This window comes from Megalobrama amblycephala, linkage group LG15 (assembly GCF_018812025.1).
Source record: "Megalobrama amblycephala isolate DHTTF-2021 linkage group LG15, ASM1881202v1, whole genome shotgun sequence".
Taxonomy (NCBI): Eukaryota; Metazoa; Chordata; class Actinopteri; order Cypriniformes; family Xenocyprididae; genus Megalobrama; species Megalobrama amblycephala.
The window spans coordinates 32597886-32620743 of record NC_063058.1 but is presented as its reverse complement, the minus strand read 5'-3'; the positions used below and the strand labels follow the sequence as shown (position 1 = coordinate 32620743).

The 22858-nt window shown below is 37.5% G+C and overlaps 1 protein-coding gene across 1 annotated transcript in view; it reads left to right on the top strand.

Annotated features, from left to right (window-relative positions):
• Positions 1–22858, top strand: part of LOC125246938 (GRAM domain-containing protein 2A) — a 36369-nt gene that overhangs the window by 5069 nt on the left and 8442 nt on the right. The window contains exons 2-6 of the mRNA XM_048158081.1: positions 8137–8258; positions 18290–18347; positions 18966–19038; positions 19271–19374; positions 21344–21442. Of these exons, the coding sequence (XP_048014038.1) occupies positions 8140–8258; positions 18290–18347; positions 18966–19038; positions 19271–19374; positions 21344–21442 (453 nt within the window). The 5' untranslated portion in view covers positions 8137–8139. The remainder of the gene's footprint in view (positions 1–8136; positions 8259–18289; positions 18348–18965; positions 19039–19270; positions 19375–21343; positions 21443–22858) is intronic.

Genomic DNA, 22858 nt, shown 5'->3' with positions numbered 1-22858 from the left:
ACGGAGATATTCGAAAACAATGGCGCATGTTTAGTCATGTGACGCATATTGTACCATAGATATGGCATTGTTGTGCAGATGACAGAAAATTTACTCGCAATTGTTGCACTGTGGCAAAACATGATGCCAGTTGCGTTTTAGACCGTACGATTTTGAGTGCAACACTGAGTGTTTTCGGATATTTTGCTAATAGAATAATCATGCCGGAAGAAAAGCGTAAGAATTTTATTATGTCTGCTCTCTCGGTATCATCTCGTCAGCTTTTAGTACATTTTATGCATGCGCAGTAATGTGATTTAAGCACTTTCAGACGTTTCAGTGTGGATGAGCAACTTTTGGAAAAATGCTTAAACGCTTCCTTGCATCTGTCACTCTTCTTCAGACATGAATATTTGCATCTTCTGCCAGACGTCTCTGTTTTGGCTTCTTAAGGCGCTGTAGGTCATATATGCGAGCTCGCATTAATAATAAAAGCTGACGGTTAGTCTTGGCAGGCCTGGCTGGCGTGTCGACACAGGTTGGAGCCGTCGCTCTCTAATGCAGAGGTGTGGAATGTGTTGGGAGTGGAGATTTCCTTACATTTGCATTATTTCCAATTCATTGCTTCTGAACTTCCGACATCCTTGTTGTTTGTTTCATGCCCAAATGTGGCCTTTGTTTGCATGTTTTGTCAGGTCATGTTCTACGTTCTGCGGGTGGGCTCTTTTGAATAGTTTGATAAACATTGCACTCTCACCAGCAATCATTTAACAGCATAGCATTCTGAAAACCTTATGTGGCACATAGAAACCATTTCAAAACTACTTGTGTAACATGCTGAAGAACATACCGAAAATTTGAAATGGTTTTGGAGGAAATTAGTGATCGAAACATTTTGCATTTTCTTGGCTGTAGTTTGTGTGAAATGAAACATTTTTGACAATACTGGGACTTTATTTTAAGGCATTTTAACTTCCTGATAGCATTCTCACATCAGGAAAATAGCGAAAGCGATGTCTGTGTCACCACAGCGCTTTCACTTTCAAGAACACCTGCATTTGAATAAAACTGAGTTCAGGACAAGTTCAACAGGATGCTTGTTATTTTACTGCCCACACGATTATATGCCTGTGTAGAGAAGCAGAAGGAGCAACACTGAACCTCTGTGTAAAAACACACTCAAGACCTGAGGATTGAGGAAGTGTTTTATTTAAACAGAGCATCTTTCTCTTTATATGCGGTACTTGAATCTCTCACTACCCACTTCTGTTGACAGGATCAGTTTTGTCGTCTAATATGGAGCAAAACAACCAGCAGTGAAGAGAGCTGATGCTCTTACATTACAATCTAATGTGTTAATCTCATAACAACGTGTCCAGATTTCATCCCTGTCTTTTATCAAATCTTTTCTTCCACTTTAAAGTGGACCAATAATGTCTCTTTCACAAGATGTAATAAAGTCTCTGGTGTCTCCAGAATGTGTCTGTGAAGTTTCAGCTCAAAATCCCCCACAGATCATTTATTATAGCTTGTCAAATTTGCCCCTATTTGGGTGTGAGCAAAAACACGCCGTTTTTGTGTGTGTCCCTTTAAATGCAAATGAGCTGCTGCTCCAGAAGAGGGCAGAGCTTTAACAGCTCAACAACAACAAAGCTGGAGAATCTCACGCAGCCAAAATGACGACAGTGTTCAGCCTTACATTGATCAAACCGGAGTCGACACTGATGGAGAGACTCAGGAAGAAGTTACAACTTTTAGGACTTTGTTGTGTGTTCTTGGGGGCGGGGTTTATGTAAATTGAATGGTTAGTGATGTCACCATCCCAGGAAGAAGCTTGTTGTAGTCCTTAAAAAGCGATTTCTGTAAAAGGAAAGAAGTGAAATCATAATCAACCACCCCTTTAATACAAGTTATAGCAGGAAAAACATGCATGAACATCAAAAGGTATGTTGAAAGATAAAGTACAACTTACCGAAATGTAATCGATCAATCAGTGTTTCAACTGCGTAACGACCTTATGTTTTCCACCTCATTTACACTTAATTTTCTTTATAATAATATCTGTATAATTTCTTCTTTTGCCTCTAGGGTTGAACACGTTCTTGTACAGTTAGTGTGTGTTGAGTGGTTGCTCTTCTCTTTCTCTCCTCCTCACACACATGATAATGCATTTTAATAGATAATGATGGTGTCATGGAGCCGTCACGGGTTCAGTTTCAGTTGAGCTCTCCTCTTTGGAGCAGTAAGAGGATGTTTGTAAGCTTGAGCTTCTACATCCGTTCCGTTTGAAATGACTTTGGAGCGTCTCCACTCAGTGTGAAGAGTTTGACACCAGCGTTTGTGCTCTTTCGTTTACCTGCAGCCTGAAACGTGTGCCTGTCGACTCCATAAACATGGTCAAGGAATCCACATGTGACCTTTTCTAAGCCTGTTACCATGGTGATGTGAAAGTCTCATGTTCGTAAAGTCTCACCTGACTGAAGTGAGAAGACTGATCAATGACTTCAAAGGACTCAGGTCACATGACACACGGACAGAATGTAAAATCCCCGAGGTGAAGAGTTTCACTCCTCATCTGAGAGAGTTTTTGTAAAGCAGGAACAGGGACAAACATCATGGCCACTCGATCCGTCTGTTTGTTCACTTTTATTGGTTTAATTTTTTCATTTTTCTCATAAGTCACTTCACGCACTCTTAATATCGCGGGACTCACAGAGGGAGACGCTTCGCTCTCTGCCATCGTCTCTGTCCTGCTTCAGCAGCGCAGCAGGTTTTCCCAGGGGCTCCGTGTGTTCCTTCACACCTTGGATGAGCTCCAGGAAAAACAATCACTTTCCCCTCCAAACCACACTGATGAGACCACACTTCCCTTCATCTATCTATCTATCTATCTATCTAGCGTTCTATTCTATCGTTCTATTCTATCTATCTATTTATCGTTCTATCTATCGTTCTATCTATCGTTCTATCGTTCTGTCTATCGTTCTGTCTATCTATCGTTCTATTCTATCTGTCTATTTATCGTTCTATCTATCGTTCTATCTATCGTTCTATCATTCTGTCTATCGTTCTATCTAGCATTCTATCTATCGTTCTATCTATCTATATATCTGTCTATCATTCTATCGTTCTGTCTATTGTTCTGTCTATCTATCGTTCTATTCTATCTATCTATATATCTGTCTATCTATCGTTCTATCATTCTGTCTATCGTTCTATCTATCTATCTATCTATCTATCTAGCTATCTATCGTTCTATTCTATCGTTCTATTCTATCTATCTATATATCTGTCTATCTATCGTTCTATCATTCTGTCTATCGTTCTATCTATCTATCTATCTATCTATCTAGCTATCTATCGTTCTATTCTATCGTTCTATTCTATCTATCTATATATCTGTCTATTTATCGTTCTATCTATCATTCTATCTATCGTTCTATCGTTCTGTCTATCGTTCTGTCTATCTATCGTTCTATTCTATCTGTCTATTTATCGTTCTATCTATCGTTCTATCTATCGTTCTATCATTCTGTCTATCGTTCTATCTAGCGTTCTATCATTCTATCTATCGTTCTATCTATCTATATATCTGTCTATCATTCTATCTATCATTCTATCGTTCTGTCTATTGTTCTGTCTATCTATCGTTCTATTCTATCTATCTATATATCTGTCTATCTATCGTTCTATCATTCTGTCTATCGTTCTATCTATCTATCTATCTATCTATCTAGCTATCTATCGTTCTATTCTATCGTTCTATTCTATCTATCTATATATCTGTCTATTTATCGTTCTATCTATCGTTCTATCTATCGTTCTATCATTATATCTATCGTTCTATCGTTCTGTCTATCGTTCTATTCTATCTATCTATATATCGTTCTATCTATCATTCTATCATTCTGTCTATCGTTCTATCTATCTAGCATTCTATCATTCTATCTATCGTTCTATCTATCTATATATCTGTCTATTTATCGTTCTATCTATCGTTCTATCTATCGTTCTATCATTATATCTATCGTTCTATCGTTCTGTCTATCGTTCTATTCTATCTATCTATATATCGTTCTATCTATCATTCTATCATTCTATCTATCTATATATCTGTCTATTTATCGTTCTATCTATCGTTCTATCTATCGTTCTATCATATCTATCGTTCTGTCTATCGTTCTATTCTATCTATCTATATATCGTTCTATCGTTCTATCTATATTCTGTCTATCGTTCTATCTATCTAGTTCTATCATTCTATCTATCGTTCTATCTATCTATATATCTGTCTATCTATCGTTCTATCATTCTAGCTATCTATATATTGTTCTATCGTTCTATCTATCATTCTGTCTATCGTTCTATCTATCTATATATCGTTCTATCTATCGTTCTATCATTCTGTTCTATCGTTCTATCTATCATTCTGTCTATCGTTCTATCTATCTATATATCGTTCTATCTATCGTTCTATCATTCTGTCTATCGTTCTATCATTCTATCTATCGTTCTATCTATCTATCATTCTATCATTCTATCTATCGTTCTATCTATCTATCGTTCTATCATTCTATCTATCGTTCTATCTATCTATCGTTCTATCATTCTATCTATCGTTCTATTATTCTATCTATCGTTCTATCATTATATCTATTGTTCTATCTATCTATCGTTCTATCATTCTATCTATCGTTCTATCTATCTATCGTTCTATCATTCTATCTATCGTTCTATCTATCGTTCTATCTATCTAGCGTTCTATCATTCTATCTATTGTTCTATCTATCGTTCTTTCTATCGTTCTATCATTCTATCTATCGTTCTATCTATCTATCGTTCTATCATTCTATCTATCGTTCTATCATTATATCTATTGTTCTATCTATCTATATATCTGTCTATCTATCGTTCTATCATTCTATCTATCGTTCTGTCTATCGTTCTATCATTCTATCTATCGTTCTATCATTCTATCTATCGTTCTATCTATCGTTCTATCATTCTATCTATCGTTCTATCATTATATCTATTGTTCTATCTATCTATATATCTGTCTATCTATCGTTCTATCATTCTATCTATCGTTCTATCTATCGTTCTATCATTCTATCTATCGTTCTATCATTATATCTATTGTTCTATCTATCTATATATCTGTCTATCTATCGTTCTATCATTCTATCTATCGTTCTATCTATCGTTCTATCATTATATCTATTGTTCTATCTATCTATATATCTGTCTATCTATCGTTCTATCGTTCTATCTATCTATCGTTCTATCATTCTATCTATCGTTCTATCTATCGTTCTATCTATCTAGCGTTCTATCATTCTATCTATCGTTCTATCTATCGTTCTATCATTCTATCTATCGTTCTATCATTATATCTATTGTTCTATCTATCTATATATCTGTCTATCTATCGTTCTATCATTCTATCTATCGTTCTATCTATCTATCGTTCTATCATTCTATCTATCGTTCTATCTATCTATCGTTCTATCATTCTATCTATCGTTCTATCTATCGTTCTATCTATCTAGCGTTCTATCATTCTATCTATCGTTCTTTCTATCGTTCTATCATTCTGTTGTTCTATTCTATCTGTCTATATATGTGTCTATCTATCGTTCTATCTATCGTTCTATCATTCTGTCTATCGTTCTATCTATCTGTCGTTCTATCTATCTATCTATATTGTTTTATCGTTCTATCTATCTATCTATCATATGTCTGTGGTCATAAAACAAGCATTATGTTTCACATGCATCTTTCATTTTTATATTGCTGGTTTTGAGTTTGTCTCTTGTTCTATAAAAAGTTTCTCAAGCACGATCCGTCCCTCTACCGTCCACGTCAGCAAACCGTACCGCTGGAGGGACATCAAACCATCGGCCCCAGGAGATGTCTGCGGCCTCTTCCTGTTTGGGGAATATCAGGCCTGTCAGGGAACTATTACATGCATGAAGCTGAAGAAACGCCACTTTACACTCACAACATAGTTTTACTAGTACAGACCGAGACAAGAAAGCACGAGTATTTTCACTACTCAGTCTCTAAATCATCTTCCGGCAGCAGCTGGAGAGGTTTGGTCCTGCAGTGCGTGTTCGACGTCTCTCAGTGTTTGTGGTCAGTCACACCTCTATATTTAGAGCGTGTTATCAGCTTGTTTTCTGTCTCACCATGCCTCGCTCAATTCACTCTGTCCCACTGCATCTTACAGATGGTATTTGGTTGGCGATCTATATTTAGTTTGATCTGTGTGTGTGTGTGTGCATGGCGAGGTGAGCTGTTATCACTTGCCTGAGTGTTTTCACGCTGCCAGCTCCTTCCACAGAGGAAGTTTGTAGCCTCCAGCTTCTTCCAATGGCACATTTCCATAAGAGGGCATCAGAAAAACATCTAGATCACTCTGAAATTAAATGGTTTTCTAAAGTCGTGCAATAGTTTTGTGTGAGCAACAGACGCAAATCAAATTGTTGTTCACTAAGAATCTTTCCATCCTTTTATTTGTGCTTTTAAAAAAATGGCGCTTTTAAATGCCAAGCGCTTTGTGACCACAAATGAGAGCAGAAGCTCTGACTTTCTGCCTAACATCTACTTTGTGTGTCCTGAAGATAATAGAGTTGGAAGAGCATGTGGCGAGTACATGATGACTCCTTTAAAGCTTCTGTTACTGTAAGAAAATCTGGTGCTTTGAATCGGACAAAAGCACTTTCTGAAGGGAGCGTGTCTAATGTCAGGGAATTCCTGGACATTTGTTTATTGACTGGAGGAACGTCCCAGTTAAAGAAGGAAAACTCAAATCCTCTCTGGTAATATTGCTGTGATATTTATTTGTATGGCAGGTTTTCTTTTGATGGCTGACTCATTCTCACACGCGGGCTGATTAGACTAATGTGATTTGCCCTCATTAGCATGTTTAACTGTGCTGGTAGTGTTCGAGGCAGCTGATCACAATAAACCACTTCACTTTTCTAGGTCAGTCTTGAATTTAAAATGGTGTCGTGTTGTTTGAAACCAAATGCAGTGTTTTTCCATGTGTTTGTTTGAGAAAGCTTAGGAAACTAGTGAAATGGTAGTCTGTGTGTGTCTTGTTTGTAATAAAAGTGTTTGTTTTTGTGTCTAAACCCTAGTGTGCTGCCTACCTAGGCAGTATTTTAAGACATCATAGGTGCAAAGACTGGTAAAGCAGCAACTTTGTTACATTGCCAGATGTTTCGACCACATTATAAGACCACATCACGTGTCCCAGAATCCATAGCAAAGAAGTTTAAGACTTTTTTTTTCCAGGATTGATTGCATATTAAAAACATTTTAATACTTTTATTAATGTTCTTGTTTTACTGTAGAAATAATCCCTATCTTTGTTATTGTGTGCATTTTTTTTCTTGTGTAACAACAACAACAACAAAAAGCAAAAACGTTCATGAAAAAGTGAAAAAAAAATACTGCAAAATAATGATAAAAATACTTTAATCTAACTTAAAATGTAATATTTTACCCATCATTTTGTTGTATGTATATACATGTAATTTTTATATATATAATTATGAATTTATATATATTTATATGATTTATTCAAATATAATACATAATACAATAAATAATCCCTATCTTGGTTATTGTGGGCATTTTTTTCTTGTGTCACAAAAAAAAAGCAAAAATGTAAAAATGTTCATTGAAAAGTGAAAAAAATAATCATACTGCAAAATTTTCATCTAATTTAAAATGTAATATTTTACCTATCATTTTTGTTGTATGTGTGTGTTTTTTATATATATATATATATATATATATATATATATATATATATATATATATATATATATATATATATATATATATATATATACATATATTTATTATACATATATGTATTAAACATAATAAAATGCATTTTATTCTGTGCAGTTTTTGTTGTGTAACAAAAAATAAACATTAAAAAAAGGAACAAGGTTCATGGAAAAAGTTTTATGTAATGGACAAAGTGAAAAAATGTCGACTTAATACTGTAAAATAATGATAAAAATAGTTTCATCTCATTTAAAATGTAATCTTTTACATATATATATGTATATATTAAACATAATACAAGAAATAATAATGAATTATTAAGTATATAATTATTGTTTTTCTGTTTTTGAACAGAGAATGATGTCAGGGCTCATTGATCAGGGTGATGACATGGGCCTGGTGACCCCGATAGAGCTGACGGACCCTCAGAAGGACGACGACCCCCAATGCCCCGCCCACTTCAGGCAGAGTCTCATGTAAATAGTGCATACATTCGCATATTCATATCACACACTAAAAGTACTGCACAGGATTCAGTACATCATTTTAAAATTAGTGTAAAGTTCATTCCAAAAATCCTTTGACATGCATCCTTTGGGATGCACTAATCCTAGTTTCATGCACTACATAGTATGGAAAGTGTGTGATTTAGGATGCAGCCGCACACACACACCCACAGAGATGCAAGGATTGGTTTTCTGTAACTCTCCTGTTACCAGTAGATGAAGTGTGACTGCAGCATCTCTGTGTTTTTCGTGCGGAGTAAATCTACGCCCTGTTCCCACAAGTCTGTGCTCGTCATCCTCCAGCAGGTTTGCGATCAGGGCCGGGCCGCTCGTCATCCATAATGCCACAAACACACGTTTCCATGCTCACTGTTTGCTTAAACGTCTCCCCGCCTCAGACCATGAATTAATGAACCACATTTACGTAATGACTGTGTTTGTGTTTCGCCCTGATCAGGCAGGTTTATGAAACCGTGTCTCAGAGGGTTTTGATATTAATATAAAATATTGGCAAATTTCTAATTTTTGTTTAGTTTAAGGTGAAGAAATAAAAGAACTAAAACAAAAAACTTTATTTAATTGGCATTGACATAACTAGATATTGGTAAAGAGATAGCTTGATGCTAAAACGTTTGCTCAAGACAGAATTTTGAGGTTGTTCCTTCTAATTCTTGTCTTGTTTGTTAAGTAAAGTTTGCAATATGAGACATACACCGATCAGGCATATCATTCTGAGCACTGACAGGTGAAGTGAATAACACTGATCATCTCTTCATCACGGCACCTGTTAGTGGGTGGATATATTAGGCAGCAAGTGAACATTTTGTCCTCAAAGTTTGTGTTAGAAGCAGGAAAAATGGGCAAGAGTAAGGATTTGAGCGAGTCTGACAAGGGCCAAATTGTGATGGCTAGACCACTGGGTCAGAGCATCTCCAAAACTGCAGCTCTTGTGGGGTGTTTCCGGTCTGCAGTGGTCAGTATCTATCAAAAGTGCTCCAAGGAAGCAACAGGGCCAAGGCTCATTGATGCACGTGGGGAGCAAAGGCTGGCCCGTGTGGTCCGATCCAACAGATGAGCTACTGTCTGATGAGTCATGTTTTCTTTTACATCACGTGGATGGCCGGGTGCGTGTGCGTTGCTTACCTGGGGAACACATGGCACCAGGATGCACTATGGGAAGAAGGCAAGCTGGCGGAGGCAGTGTGATGCTTTGGCCAATGTTCTGCTGGGAAACCTTGGGTCCTGCCATCCATGTGGATGTTACTTTGACTCGAACCACCTACCTAAGCATTGTTGCAGACCATGTACACCCTTTCATGGAAACAGTATTCCCTGGTGGCTGTGGCCTATTTCAGCAGGATAATGCTCCTGCCACAAAGCAAAAATGGTTCAGGAATGGTTTGAGGAGCACAACAACCAGTTTGAGGTGTTGACTTGGCCTCCAGATTCCCCAGATCTCAATCCAATCGAGCATCTGTGGGATGTGCTGAACAAACAAGTCCGATCCATGGAGGATCCACCTCGCAACTTACAGGACTTAAAGGATCTGCTGCTAACATCTTGGTGCAGATACCACAGCACACCTTCAGGGGTCTAGAGGAGTCCATGCCTCGACGGGTCAGGGCTGTTTTGGGGATCCAACACAATATTAGGAAATACAAATACTTTATGCATATTAGAGCAATAATTGATGCATTCAGAATCTGCGGTTGTATTGAATTGTGATGAGAATCTGGGCACGTGAATTAGAAGAACAGAGAAGCCGTGATGCGTATCCGGATGATGTGGGAATGCTGGTCTCGTGGGCTCTTTCAGTGGCACAGCTAAACCCGAGGAGGACGCTGATTGATTTCTGGAGCAGTGTTCAACCGCCGCCGCTGATCTAGAACCCCTTCAGATTGATCAAGAACCTTCTTTAAGCTTCAAGCTGTCATCTTTATTTACACCAATCAGGCATGACCTTATGAGCGCCTTCCTAATATTGTGTTTGCTGCCAAAACAGCTCTGACCTATCAAGGCATGGACTCCTCTAGACCCTGAAGGTGTGTTTTGGTATCTGGACCAAGATGTTAGCAGCAGATCCTTTAAGTCCTTTAAGTTGCGAGGTGGAGCCTCCATGATCGGACTTGTTTCAGCACATCCCACAGATGCTCCATTGGATTGAGATCTGGGGAATTTGAAGGCTCAATCTCGTTGTTGTGCTCCTCAAACCAATCCTGAACCATTTTGGCTTTGTGGCAGGAGCATTATCCTGCTGAAATAGGCCACAGCAACCAGGGAATACCGTTTCCATGAAAGGGTGTACATGGTCTGCAGCAATGCTTAGGTAGGTGGTTCGAGTCAAAGTAACATCCACATGGATGGCAGGACCCAAGGTTTCCCAGCAGAACATTGGCCAAAGCATCGCACTGTCTCCACCGGCTTGCCTTCTTCCCATAGTGCATCCTGGTGCCATGTGTTCCCCAGGTAAGAGATGCACCCGCACTCGGACATCCACGTGATTCATCAGACCAGGCCACCTTCTTCTATTGCTCCGTGATCCAGTTCTGATGCTCACGTGTCCACTGTTGTCTCTTCCGGCGGTGGACAGGGGTCAGCATGGGCACCCTGACTGGTCTGCAGCTATGCAGCTCCATACGCAACAAACTGATGCACTGTGTATTCTGACACCTTTGTATCAGAACCAGCATTAACTTCTTGAGCAATTTGAGCTACAGTAGCTCGTCTGTTTGATCGGACCACATGGGCCAGCCATGACCCTGTCACCAGTTCACCACTGTTCCTTCCTCGGACCACTTTTGATAGATACTGACCACTGCAGACCGGGAACACCCCACAAGAGCTGCAGTTTTGGAGATGGAGAATATACAGTTTGTATAGCATTACACCTATGGAGAGTCCCCGTAAACCACATATTCCAACATGTGTGTGTGTTTGTGTTTGTCATGGATGAGGTGTTTGGCTGCAGATGAGAGGCCCATAGAGTGGAAAACAATAGAGAGAAAATGGGACTCATTGGATGGAAACAACTCCGTTCGCTGTACAAAGAGGCTTTTGAGAGAGAAACAAAAGTATTACTGTTGTTGACATGTGATCAAACCTCCAGCACGAAGTATTAAAGTTCAGTTTGTGTGTCGTCCTGCAGCGTTTGTTCTCCAGATACGAATGATTCCTCAGATCACTCGGGTTGTTGAGGAGAGCTGTTACTTTACTAAAAGATCAGATGTTGCTGGAGCAGAAAACAGGTGGGAAAATCCCACAGAAAGGATGGGAAGGGGTGTTTTTTGAGCTTTTATGGACCCGAGCCACATATACAGACTCTTCACACCTGACAGAAAGAAATCACCTAGCGAGCGAACCACTCTTCAGAAAAAGGACATACTAGTTTTGATTAGTCTCTGTTTTTGTTGATGATGCTCTTTTGGTTTTGCATTGAATTCAGGAAGCCAGATTTGTTGCACAGCAGGCGTCGTGGTGTTTGTGCGTCTGAAGTGTCGTTTTTCACCAAAGTGTGAGACGAGGAGGTGATGATGTCACTGCAGCAAACTCCACGTGCAGAAGGTTCACGTTTAGAGACGAAGCAGCTCTAATTACATAAGGCAGCAGAGAGGGGCACACACTCACAATCGGGGTTTGTGCAGAATAGCATGCTGTAGTATCAGATGGGTTTTGATTATAATGAAACATAAGCAGATGACACTGTTTTAACTTCTGAACAGGTTTAGAAATGTCTCAGTTATACAATATGTGCTGCTGTTTGCCTCCATATCAAACCAGGACCTGTTTGAACACACACAGCCTTGATGACAGAATAGAAGGTAGTGCGCAAGTATAATTTGATGGAAGTTACATATAGATTATTTTTCTTTAGAATAACATGCACTGATGAATCCTTCCAGTAAATAGTGTCAGTTTTGATGTCATGTTGTCTGTAAGTCCCTCAGCAGTGAGCGAAACATGCGTCATCTGTGCAATAACAGCCGTCCCAGCGTCTCCAGAGGCATGTCGCGTGTGTTGATGTTCTGCTTTCTCTTTGAATGCTGATTTGAATCATTTGGTTTGAGACGGTTCTTCCTCAGAGACCCTGTGTTTGTCACTGAGCAGGAAGACGCACAACAACAAACACAAGCACGTAAATGAGGACTTATCCTTATGTAAAGCTCATTACCATGACTGCAGATTGACCCAAACCCCTAAAAGAAAACTTTATTTACTTGATTTATAAAAGGGTTAGTTTACCCAAAAATGAAAATTGTCATCATTTACTCACCCTCATATCGTTTCAAATTCGTAAGTCTTTATCTTTGGAACACAACTGAAAACTTTTCGATCACTTTAAATGATGAACAGATTGAATTTAGGCTTTTATTCCCATATAAACATTGATCAATGCACACATCATTTGTGGTAAACAGAAGCTCAGAACATGCTTGCTTGATGTGTGAGAACCAATGAGGTTCATTCTCGTGTTACGCAGCATGTTTGAGCTTCAGCGAGAACCAATGAGGTTCATTCTCGTGTTACGCAGCATGTTTGAGCTTCAGCGAGAACCAATGAGGTTCATTCTCGTGTTACGCAGCACGTTTGAGCTTCTTCAAGAACCAATGAGGTTCATTCTTGTGTGTTACGCAGCACGTTTGAGCTTCAGCAAGAACCAATGAGGTTCATTCTTGTGTGTTACGCAGCACGTTTGAGCTTCTTCAAGAACCAATGAGGTTCATTCTCGTGTTACGCAGCACGTTTGAGCTTCAGCGAAGAACCAATGAGGTTCATTCTCGTGTTACGCAGCATGTTTGAGCTTCTTCAAGAACCAATGAGGTTCATTCTTGTGTTACGCAGCACGTTTGAGCTTCTTCAAGAACCAATGAGGTTCATTCTTGTGTGTTACGCAGCACGTTTGAGCTTCTAGCAAGAACCAATGAGGTTCATTCTCGTGTTACGCAGCACGTTTGAGCTTCTTCAAGAACCAATGAGGTTCATTCTCGTGTTACGCAGCACGTTTGAGCTTCGGCAAGAACCAATGAGGTTCATTCTTGTGTTACGCAGCACGTTTGAGCTTCAGCAAGAACCAATGAGGTTCATTCCTGTGTTACGCAGCACGTTTGAGCTTCAGCGAGAACCAATGAGGTTCATTCTCGTGTTACGCAGCACGTTTGAGCTTCAGCAAGAACCAGTGAGGTTCATTCTCGTGTTACGCAGCACGTTTGAGCTTCAGCAAGAACCAATGAGGTTCATTCTTGTGTGTTACGCAGCACGTTTGAGCTTCAGCAAGAACCAATGAGGTTCATTCTTGTGTGTTACGCAGCACGTTTGTGCTTCGGCAAGAACCAATGAGGTTCATTCTTGTGTTACGCAGCACGTTTGAGCTTCTTCAAGAACCAATGAGGTTCATTCTTGTGTGTTACGCAGCACGTTTGAGCTTCAGCAAGAACCAATGAGGTTCATTCTTGTGTTACGCAGCACGTTTGAGCTTCAGCAAGAACCAATGAGGTTCATTCTGGTGTTACGCATCACGTTTGAGCTTCAGCAAGAACCAATGAGGTTCATTCTTGTGTTACGCAGCACGTTTGAGCTTCAGGATGAACCAATGAGGTTCATTCTCGTGTTACGCAGCACGTTTGAGCTTCAGCAAGAACCAATGAGGTTCATTCTTCGTGTTACGCAGCACGTTTGAGCTTCAGCAAGAACCAATGAGGTTCATTCCTGTGTTACGCAGCACGTTTGAGCTTCAGCAAGAACCAATGAGGTTCATTCCTGGTGTTACGCAGCACGTTTGAGCTTCAGCAAGAACCAATGAGGTTCATTCTTGTGTTACGCAGCACGTTTGAGCTTCAGCAAGAACCAATGAGGTTCATTCCTGTGTTACGCAGCACGTTTGAGCTTCAGCAAGAACCAATGAGGTTCATTCTGGTGTTACGCAGCACGTTTGAGCTTCAGCGAAGAACCAATGAGGTTCATTCTTGTGTTACGCAGCACGTTTGAGCTTCAGCGAAGAACCAATGAGGTTCATTCTCGGTGTTACGCACCATGTTTGAGCTTCAGCGAAGAACCAATGAGGTTCATTCTCGTGTTACGCAGCACGTTTGAGCTTCAGCAAGAACCAATGAGGTTCATTCCTGTGTTACGCAGCACATTTGAGCTTCAGCAAGAACCAATGAGGTTCATTCTTGGTGTTACGCAGCACGTTTGAGCTTCAGCAAGAACCAATGAGGTTCATTCTTGGTGTTACGCAGCACGTTTGAGCTTCAGCAAGAACCAATGAGGTTCATTCTCGTGTTACGCAGCACGTTTGAGCTTCAGCAAGAACCAATGAGGTTCATTCTGGTGTTACGCAGCACGTTTGAGCTTTAGCAAGAACCAATGAGGTTCATTCTCGTGTTACGCAGCACGTTTGAGCTTCAGCAAGAACCAATGAGGTTCATTCTCGGTGTTACGCAGCACGTTTGAGCTTCAGCAAGAACCAATGAGGTTCATTCTTGTGTTACGCAGCACGTTTGAGCTTCAGCAAGAACCAATGAGGTTCATTCTCGTGTTACGCAGCACGTTTGAGCTTCAGCAAGAACCAATGAGGTTCATTCTCGTGTTACGCAGCACGTTTGAGCTTCTTCAAGAACCAATGAGGTTCATTCGGTGTTACGAGAATGAATAGAGAGAATAGAATAGACTAAATATCATGTGCATAACATCACCGTCAATAGACAATAACAGAATCTTTTTTCAAAAACTTGCACTTTGAAACCTGTTTTGAAAAGTTTTCAAGCCTAAACTCATGAAAAGTTTCCCGTTTTTAGTTGAAAACTGTCATGTAAATGGCCCCTAAGATTCAAAGATTTTAATTGTCACACCATGTACACTGTTATACACAGGATACAACTTGCAGTGAAAGGTCAATCTGGACAGATTTTTTTTTTTTTTTTTTTTTTGTGATGTTGACATTTCCATTATAGTTATTTCTTTCTTTTTTTAAATTACAGGGTCTTTTTATGTATTATTTTGTTAGATTTCTGTGTCTTCATTGAGTAAATCAGGAGTAGTTTAATGACATTTTTCTTAAGACAAACAACAGGAAGTGAGTGCTCACATTTCCTCATGGTGAATTACTGAATGATGTTTCATGCTTATGGAGAAACTGTGAGTTGTGTGTGTCATTACTGCAACACACCAGAACAGTGTGTAACGTATTTTGAAATGCTGACCACAGAAGCACTTTCACTCAGATGTGTTTGTGTAAACATTGGCGAGAGGAGCTTTTAGTGCTCGCAGACTTTTTTGAGCTGAATTCTCTCTGATGGTTTTACTGAAGTATTACTGAAGGGTTTCTTCATAAAAGAAGAGGGTTTTTCCACGTAATATGATGCACCTGCTGTCAACATCATAATTCCAGCAATCAAAAATAAGTTCTAAGAACATTTTGCTAATGTTCATATTAAGTTATTTTCAAATATTCAATGAACTTCCAGTTTTTAAAATGTTTTAAAAACATTTTTTCTCGGTTATACGATCGTTAAGGGAACATTCCATTTAATCATTCCTCAAAGATTATTGGAATGTTACTTTTGAATGTTCTCTGAACATTCCAAAACAAGTTAAAAAATGTTAGAAGAACAACCAACTGAAACGTTCCAGAAAAAAATGTTCCATGAAAAAGTTTTTGTGCTAACGTTTCGAGAACATTATTAAAGACCAGATAACTTTGAATGGACCTTCTATTAACGTTACAGGAAGGATGTTTGTTCATAACTTTCAGAGAACGTTCTGTTAGCTGTGATTACTCCATTCGAAGGATAATGATCATGTTTGAGGGCTGAAATCTGCTGTTTACTTGCTGAAATGATGGAGTTACCGGCAGCTGAGCCGCTTCAGGAAGGAAACGTGAGGAAAGTTCTCTGAAGTCATCAGCCACCAGAAGTTATAAACAATGATTGATTGTGTGTGAGAGGAAGTTCAGGGAATTAGGTGAAGGAGCCGGGCAAACGAGACCGGAAAATCTCCAGCTATATTGAAATATTGCAGTCACCAACATGGTTTTTGTGTTCAGCATTTTTCTGTAAGAAATGAATGAGAAATCACCGTCCTAGTATGTAAAAGGCGTTTAACTTTTATAACCCAATTTATACGCTGACATTTTTTTCCCTAGACTTTTCCCACCTTTCACTGCTCTGTATTTCTTCAGTTTTGTCCCCGGATCATTTGGCGACCAATCTTTCGCTGGTTTTCAGGATGTGTGTCTGTGTGTTTGTTTAAGTGGGAAGATATTGAGGTTTTGACCTGGTAAATAAATATGAAAATGCACTTTGCACATTTGCACACATTTGCCTGCGGCTGGAGCCGGAGTGATGATTTTGGGGTTCATGTCTGTTTGTATGATCATTTATCCATACGCATTTTGCATGATATTTGGATTTCGTTCGGACCACGTGCAAAAAGACACAGAGACATTATGTGAGGAAAAATGTTATCTTTGTTATTTTCGTGAATGTGTGTTTGACCATGCATTTGTTTTCACTGAACTGCAACAATTTTGCATTGCAGGAATATTCATAAAGAGCAGATTTGCATCTACATGTTCAACAGAAACATTTTACTGGTATAGATTCAACTCTGTGTTTTCCAGTGAAAATTTGTTTAATTTTTGCGTCTTTGAGGCTTGGTTATTTTTTGTTGTAAAGTTTTTGTTTTGTTTTTTTGCTGCCATTTTTGCCAGGCCTTTCTCAGTAAAGAAAAATTTAATCTTAAAGGAACTGGCATTATAAATTGAAAAACTAGCAGTAATATGGGTTATTGACAAATAAGGATTTTAAAAGTGTAAATAAAAAACATAATGGAGATATAATTAATTTTGAAGTTGTATTTAGTGTTAACAGTGAGATTATGTGGTTTTTATAATCAATTAACACTGCTTTTGTCATTTTTTTACAAGATGGACAAAATTTGTCACCAAAAAGTCATTTGGTTTAACCAAAATTTTGGTTTTACCGAATGACGCTATTTTCAAACAATGCTAACAGGCTGATATCTAAAAGAACAATCAAACATTTTATATTTAGTACAAGTTTTTTAAATATTACAACATTTTCCATGTTTTATAGCGGTTGTACCGAAAGATGTTTCTGGACATGCGTATGATCAAGTGAAAACATGAATTTATCAACTAGTTAATTAGTTACTTTGCTTCACGACCATGTGGTTCTTTGCAGGTGTCTGAATGATGTCACATCCTGTCACATGATTTGATCCAAAATGGTCCCTTTATATTGGTTACTCCGAATGACATCAATGAAATTCATTTTTCCGGACATTCTTTCTCATAACAAAGCAACGACTTCTACACATAATTTTAATACCATTTTGCACTATGTTGATATATGATGATATCAAATCATGCCAAAATAAAAAAATATATACATTTATTACATTTTAAGATGTTTTAATCACAAATGAACGGTTGGACAGTTAAACCGAATGACCTTTTGACACTTCAAAATCTTTAAAAAACCTTTATATGTAACAAAATACAATTAAAACCTTTTGGTTTCAATAAAAGAGATCTAGTTGTACGTACTTTGGATGTCATATCTTTGTTTTTTATTATTATTAAGGCCTTTGGACAAAAAAAAATGACCCGTCACGCCATTGATATTTCTATAATTCAATTTTATATATTATATAATTTATATTTATAATGTGTATATATATTTAGATATTGATTTAATATAAAATATATAGATTTTAAACCATTTTTAATTATATATATAATATTTTATAAATGTTTAATATATTAATTGAATCTAAAATATTTTATGAATATTTTAAAATGCTATTTTAATTTGTAATTTCTGTATGTATGTATGTAATATACAGTATGTATTTGTATATCTACATTATTAGTAGTAGAATTAGACTAAACTAGATTTTTACCTTTTCTGAAAAAATCATTTTCATCTAATATTTTTACGTCTAACACCATTAGTAATAATTATACTTTATTTGTGTATTTTCAGGCTCCAGCTGATTGACGATCTCTCTTATGAAGATGTAAAGAAATGCTACAGGGGTTCAGTAAGTATATGTCTAAATCAGATAATATCCAGCAGATGAATAATAATTTGTTGCCTAAACCTTTGTGTAAAGTATGATTTGAAGTTACTGATTAAATGTGTTGTAAAGTGCTTTGGATAAAAGTATCCGATCAATCAAAAGTGATTCTTTAGATCTTACATTAATAGAGTTTCAGTTCAGTTGCCACAAGTTTCTGTCCACAATTGTGTTTAACAATCATCCGTGATGCAAGATTGTGGTTAAACATTACAAAGCCTTGTTCCTTATGGGCGGCTCACCACTTCAGTCACAGTTTCAAAGATCCGCGAGACCCTCGGGTGCTGGACGACCATCGCGTGTTTTATCAGCTGGAAATGAATTGAGAAGTTTCCAGCGTGGGAGTTTCCCACACTTACAAAACGAAACGCTTCCTGTCATGTGAGAGAATGAATCAGTTTAGTGTTTCAGTGCATCTCGAGAAGGTTTTAGTTAATTTGACCTAGTTTCGTGACAAATAAAGTTTAGTTTTGGTAGGCTTTTCAGCATCTTTCACATTAAGATGCCACTGTGTTATGCATGAAAGAGAAGAGGAAACTGAAGCCAATGCAAGAGTCTCCATCAGCATGTGTTTCTCCACAGACCGTCAGCAAATACAACTCGCAGTACCACAAACTCTTCTCCACCGTCCCGAAGGAGGAGATCCTCATGAAGGGTAACGTATCGGATCTTCATCAGTATCTCCATTGGTTTCACTTCAGGAACCAAGTGTCATCAAGACATCATCTTACTCTCTTTGAATTAAACATTGATGTATTAATATAATATCATGTACCACTGAAGTCTGTTAATATTCAGACATATTGTACATGCCAGATGTGTAAATATGTGTTGTATTTCGCACAAAATGTTGTTATTTATTAAAGCGTCTCTCCTGTTTACTCTAGTTTATTCCTGCGCTCTTCTGCGGGACATTCTGCTTCAAGGACGACTTTATATTTCCCGGAACTGGCTGTGTTTCTACGCAAACCTCTTCGGCAAAGACATTAAGGTTCGTAGTTAAACTTTATGTGACATGAAAAATAAAGATGTAAAAGTGTAAGGATTCGAGATATATCAGTGATCAAATCTGCATCAGTCTTGTTACAGTTAACTTAAACTATTAAAAATCATTTTTATTAATTGAAATAAAGCTGAAATAAAATTTATATCATATATATATATATATATATATATATATATATATATATATATATATATATATATATATATATATGGAAACCCTTAAAATAACTAGAAATCTTGGCAACTAACAGAAATAAATAAGTTGAAGTACTAAAATGACTATATATATATATAATTTAAGAAGACTTTAAGTACTACTGAAGTACTACTAATAGTATTTATTAATATTGTGATATATATATATATACATGTATATGTATGTATATATGTATTTATATATGTATATATAGTGTTTGTGTGTGTGTGTGTGTGTATAAATATATATATATATATATATATATATATATATATGAAACTTTAAATACTACTGAAATTAATAAGTTTAAGTACATATATTACTAAAATTTAATCAAATCTAAATATCTAAACATAATAAAAACTAAAATTATAATATACAAAAAAAAGTTAATTTAAAATCTGAATAAATACTATGAATAATAAACATTAAAACATCAATAACTATAAATATTAAACACTAAAATAACATTAATCTACATTGTTGAATTATTGGTATATGAATTGATCAGTATAGAAATCAGCTTATTTCACTCTAAAAAATGCTGGGTTAAAAACAACCCAAGTTGGGTTGAAAATGGACAAACCCAGCGGTTGGGTTAAATGTTTGCCCAACCTGCTGGGTAGTTTTATTTAAACCAACTATTGTTTAAAAATTTCTATATGGCTAGCTTAAAATGAACCCAAAATAGTTGGGAAATTAAAAACCAGATGCAATTAGAGGCAACAATAATAGACAAAAGGTGAATGTTTATTAATAAGCTTTAATATTTTATTAATATACATTTAATAGTTTATTAATATAAATTTATTAATAAGCAATTTAATAAATGTTTATTGTTTAATAATTATTCATTGAACATTAATAAATGTTCATTTCCAACATACTTTGGGTTAATTTTAATTAAGCAATACAGTAATTTTTAAACAATAGTTGAGTTAAATAAAACTACCCAGCAGGTTGGGCAAACATTTAACCCAACCGCTGGGTTAAAACAAACCAATTGCTGGGTTTGTCCATTTTCAACCCAACTTGGGTTGTTTTTAACCCAGCATTTTTTATTTCTTAGTCATTGATATTTTCTATTGTACATTATAATGTGTTGATGCCTAATTACACTTTAGCATGTAAACAAACAAATATCGGTTGGTGGTTGTGAAAAACTTCTGGGGATTTTAAAGTGGTGATTTCCAGTTCTGGAAATGAATAAAATCTTTCAAAAATCTTGGGGAAATCAGGAAAGTCATGTAGTGAATTAATGAGTGCAGTGTGTTTATAATAAAACTCTTGCAGGACCGGACAAGTCATTCAAATTCATTGGTCAAAGTGTGGGAATCCTGGTTATTGACCATAATATTAGAATAATCACTGGCTGTCAGCTGATCCGTCTGCATCAGTGTATCATGTGATCAGATCTGTTGATTTGATGTTCAGCGTATGCAGAACTCTGAAAACGAATTCAACATGAAAAAACGATAATGTATCTCAATGATACCTTGTGACCTGATTTATACCCACCGCTTTGTTGACTTTACTTCAGACCTTATGTTCAGTTCACTTTCTTTTGGCTAAATTTGGATGAGTTTTTCCCCATTTTTATCTTCCGTTCTGTTTGTTTTGTCTTTGCTTTGTTTGTTAACGCTGATAGAATGAAAGTACAAAGATCCAGGATCATCAGCTCTCATAGTAACTCCTCATATTTGATGTTTTTATCGATGAGTGTCTGTGATGAAGCTGGTTGTTGTCTCTGCTGGTTTAGGTTGCCATCCCGGTGGTGTCTGTGCGGCTGGTGAAGAAACACAAAACCGCCGGACTGGTTCCAAACGGACTCGCCATCACCACCGACACCAGCCAGAAGGTGAGGAACGCTTCACACACCTGATCCGCAGGTTCACACAGCGTCTGGTCCAGCGCCAGTCAAAACACTGATGATGCAAAACACAGTTCAGAAAGATCGCTGGATACAAAGTCCATCGTGATGGCAGATTTTATACTGTATTTGCCAAGAAAAAACAAAAACAAATCACAATTTAGATCCCATTTAATATCTTGATTCTCCTAGACAGCTTTGACATAACAATAGCCATGTTTCCATCCAAAGGTGCGAATTTAACTTATGGCATAAAACATTTGCAAATAAAGCAGTGTTTACATCCCATGTGTTCAGGAGAACAAAATCGTCTCTTCCTAGGAAATTGGCGTAAAATATCAGTAATAAAAAAGGAAGTTGCTGCAATTGGGCTTTTTTTCCTCCATCATAAATGAGTTTGTCTCAGAGCGCCAGACAAAACACACTAAAGGTGCGTTCCATTCGGCCGTAAGTGGACTGCGAAGTGGACTTCACAGGGTATTTCGCCATCTTAAGTGAGATTCAATTCCGAAGGGAGCGAACATGTACAGTTCGAAGGGCACTGCGAACGACATAGGGAAGTAGAGAGGTAAAATTACCCAACTGTCATTGCGCACCGCATGACCAGTCAGAACTACGATGGAGCAGAGCCGTTAAATGAGTTTTTTCCGATGGAGGAATTTACGTTTTTTAAGCATTCATACATTTTGTTGTTCTTTTGCGAAAGTATTAATGGTTATGGCGATGAGTGTAACATTTGCATATTTTATTGTATGAAGAGGCATGACAACGTATAAGTGTTGAAAAGCAGCTGAGACTCAGTCATTTTTTATTTTACTTTATTTACCTCAGAAGTGTTTACTACGTGGCTGCGCGTGGAAAAGAAAGCGAACGAGATGAGACCCGGGTCCTGGACCATGGATTAAGAATACGTTTCTACAGTTAACCAAATGAGAAGATATTTTCATATTGCATGACAGTTACAGCTTCAAATCTGTTAAGAGTCAATTTTAAATTCGAAAGTAAATTATAATATCTGTTTTATTTATGTTATATCACATTCAGAGCAACACCGTTGTTGACTTTCTTTGATGACGTTTGCAGGGCGTTCCAAATGAGCGATTATTGTCAGTGAAGTCCACTTCAATGGATATACCGTGCTCAGGGAGTAGGGAGCAGTGAACAGTGCATAGGGACCCTGTCGACTGGAACACAGCTTAAAGCTTAAAGCTGACATCTGATCTTGCGTTCGGGTGCTGGTGTTTGGGAACACAATCATGTGAGACGCTTCTGGAGGGAATTGACTTAGTAAATAGAGGAAATAGTAAATCGAAATTAGTAAATTGTGCGTGCAACTTAGTAAATCGAGGAAACTAAATAGTAAATCGAGGGAACGAAATAGTAAATCATGGGCGCAACTTAGTA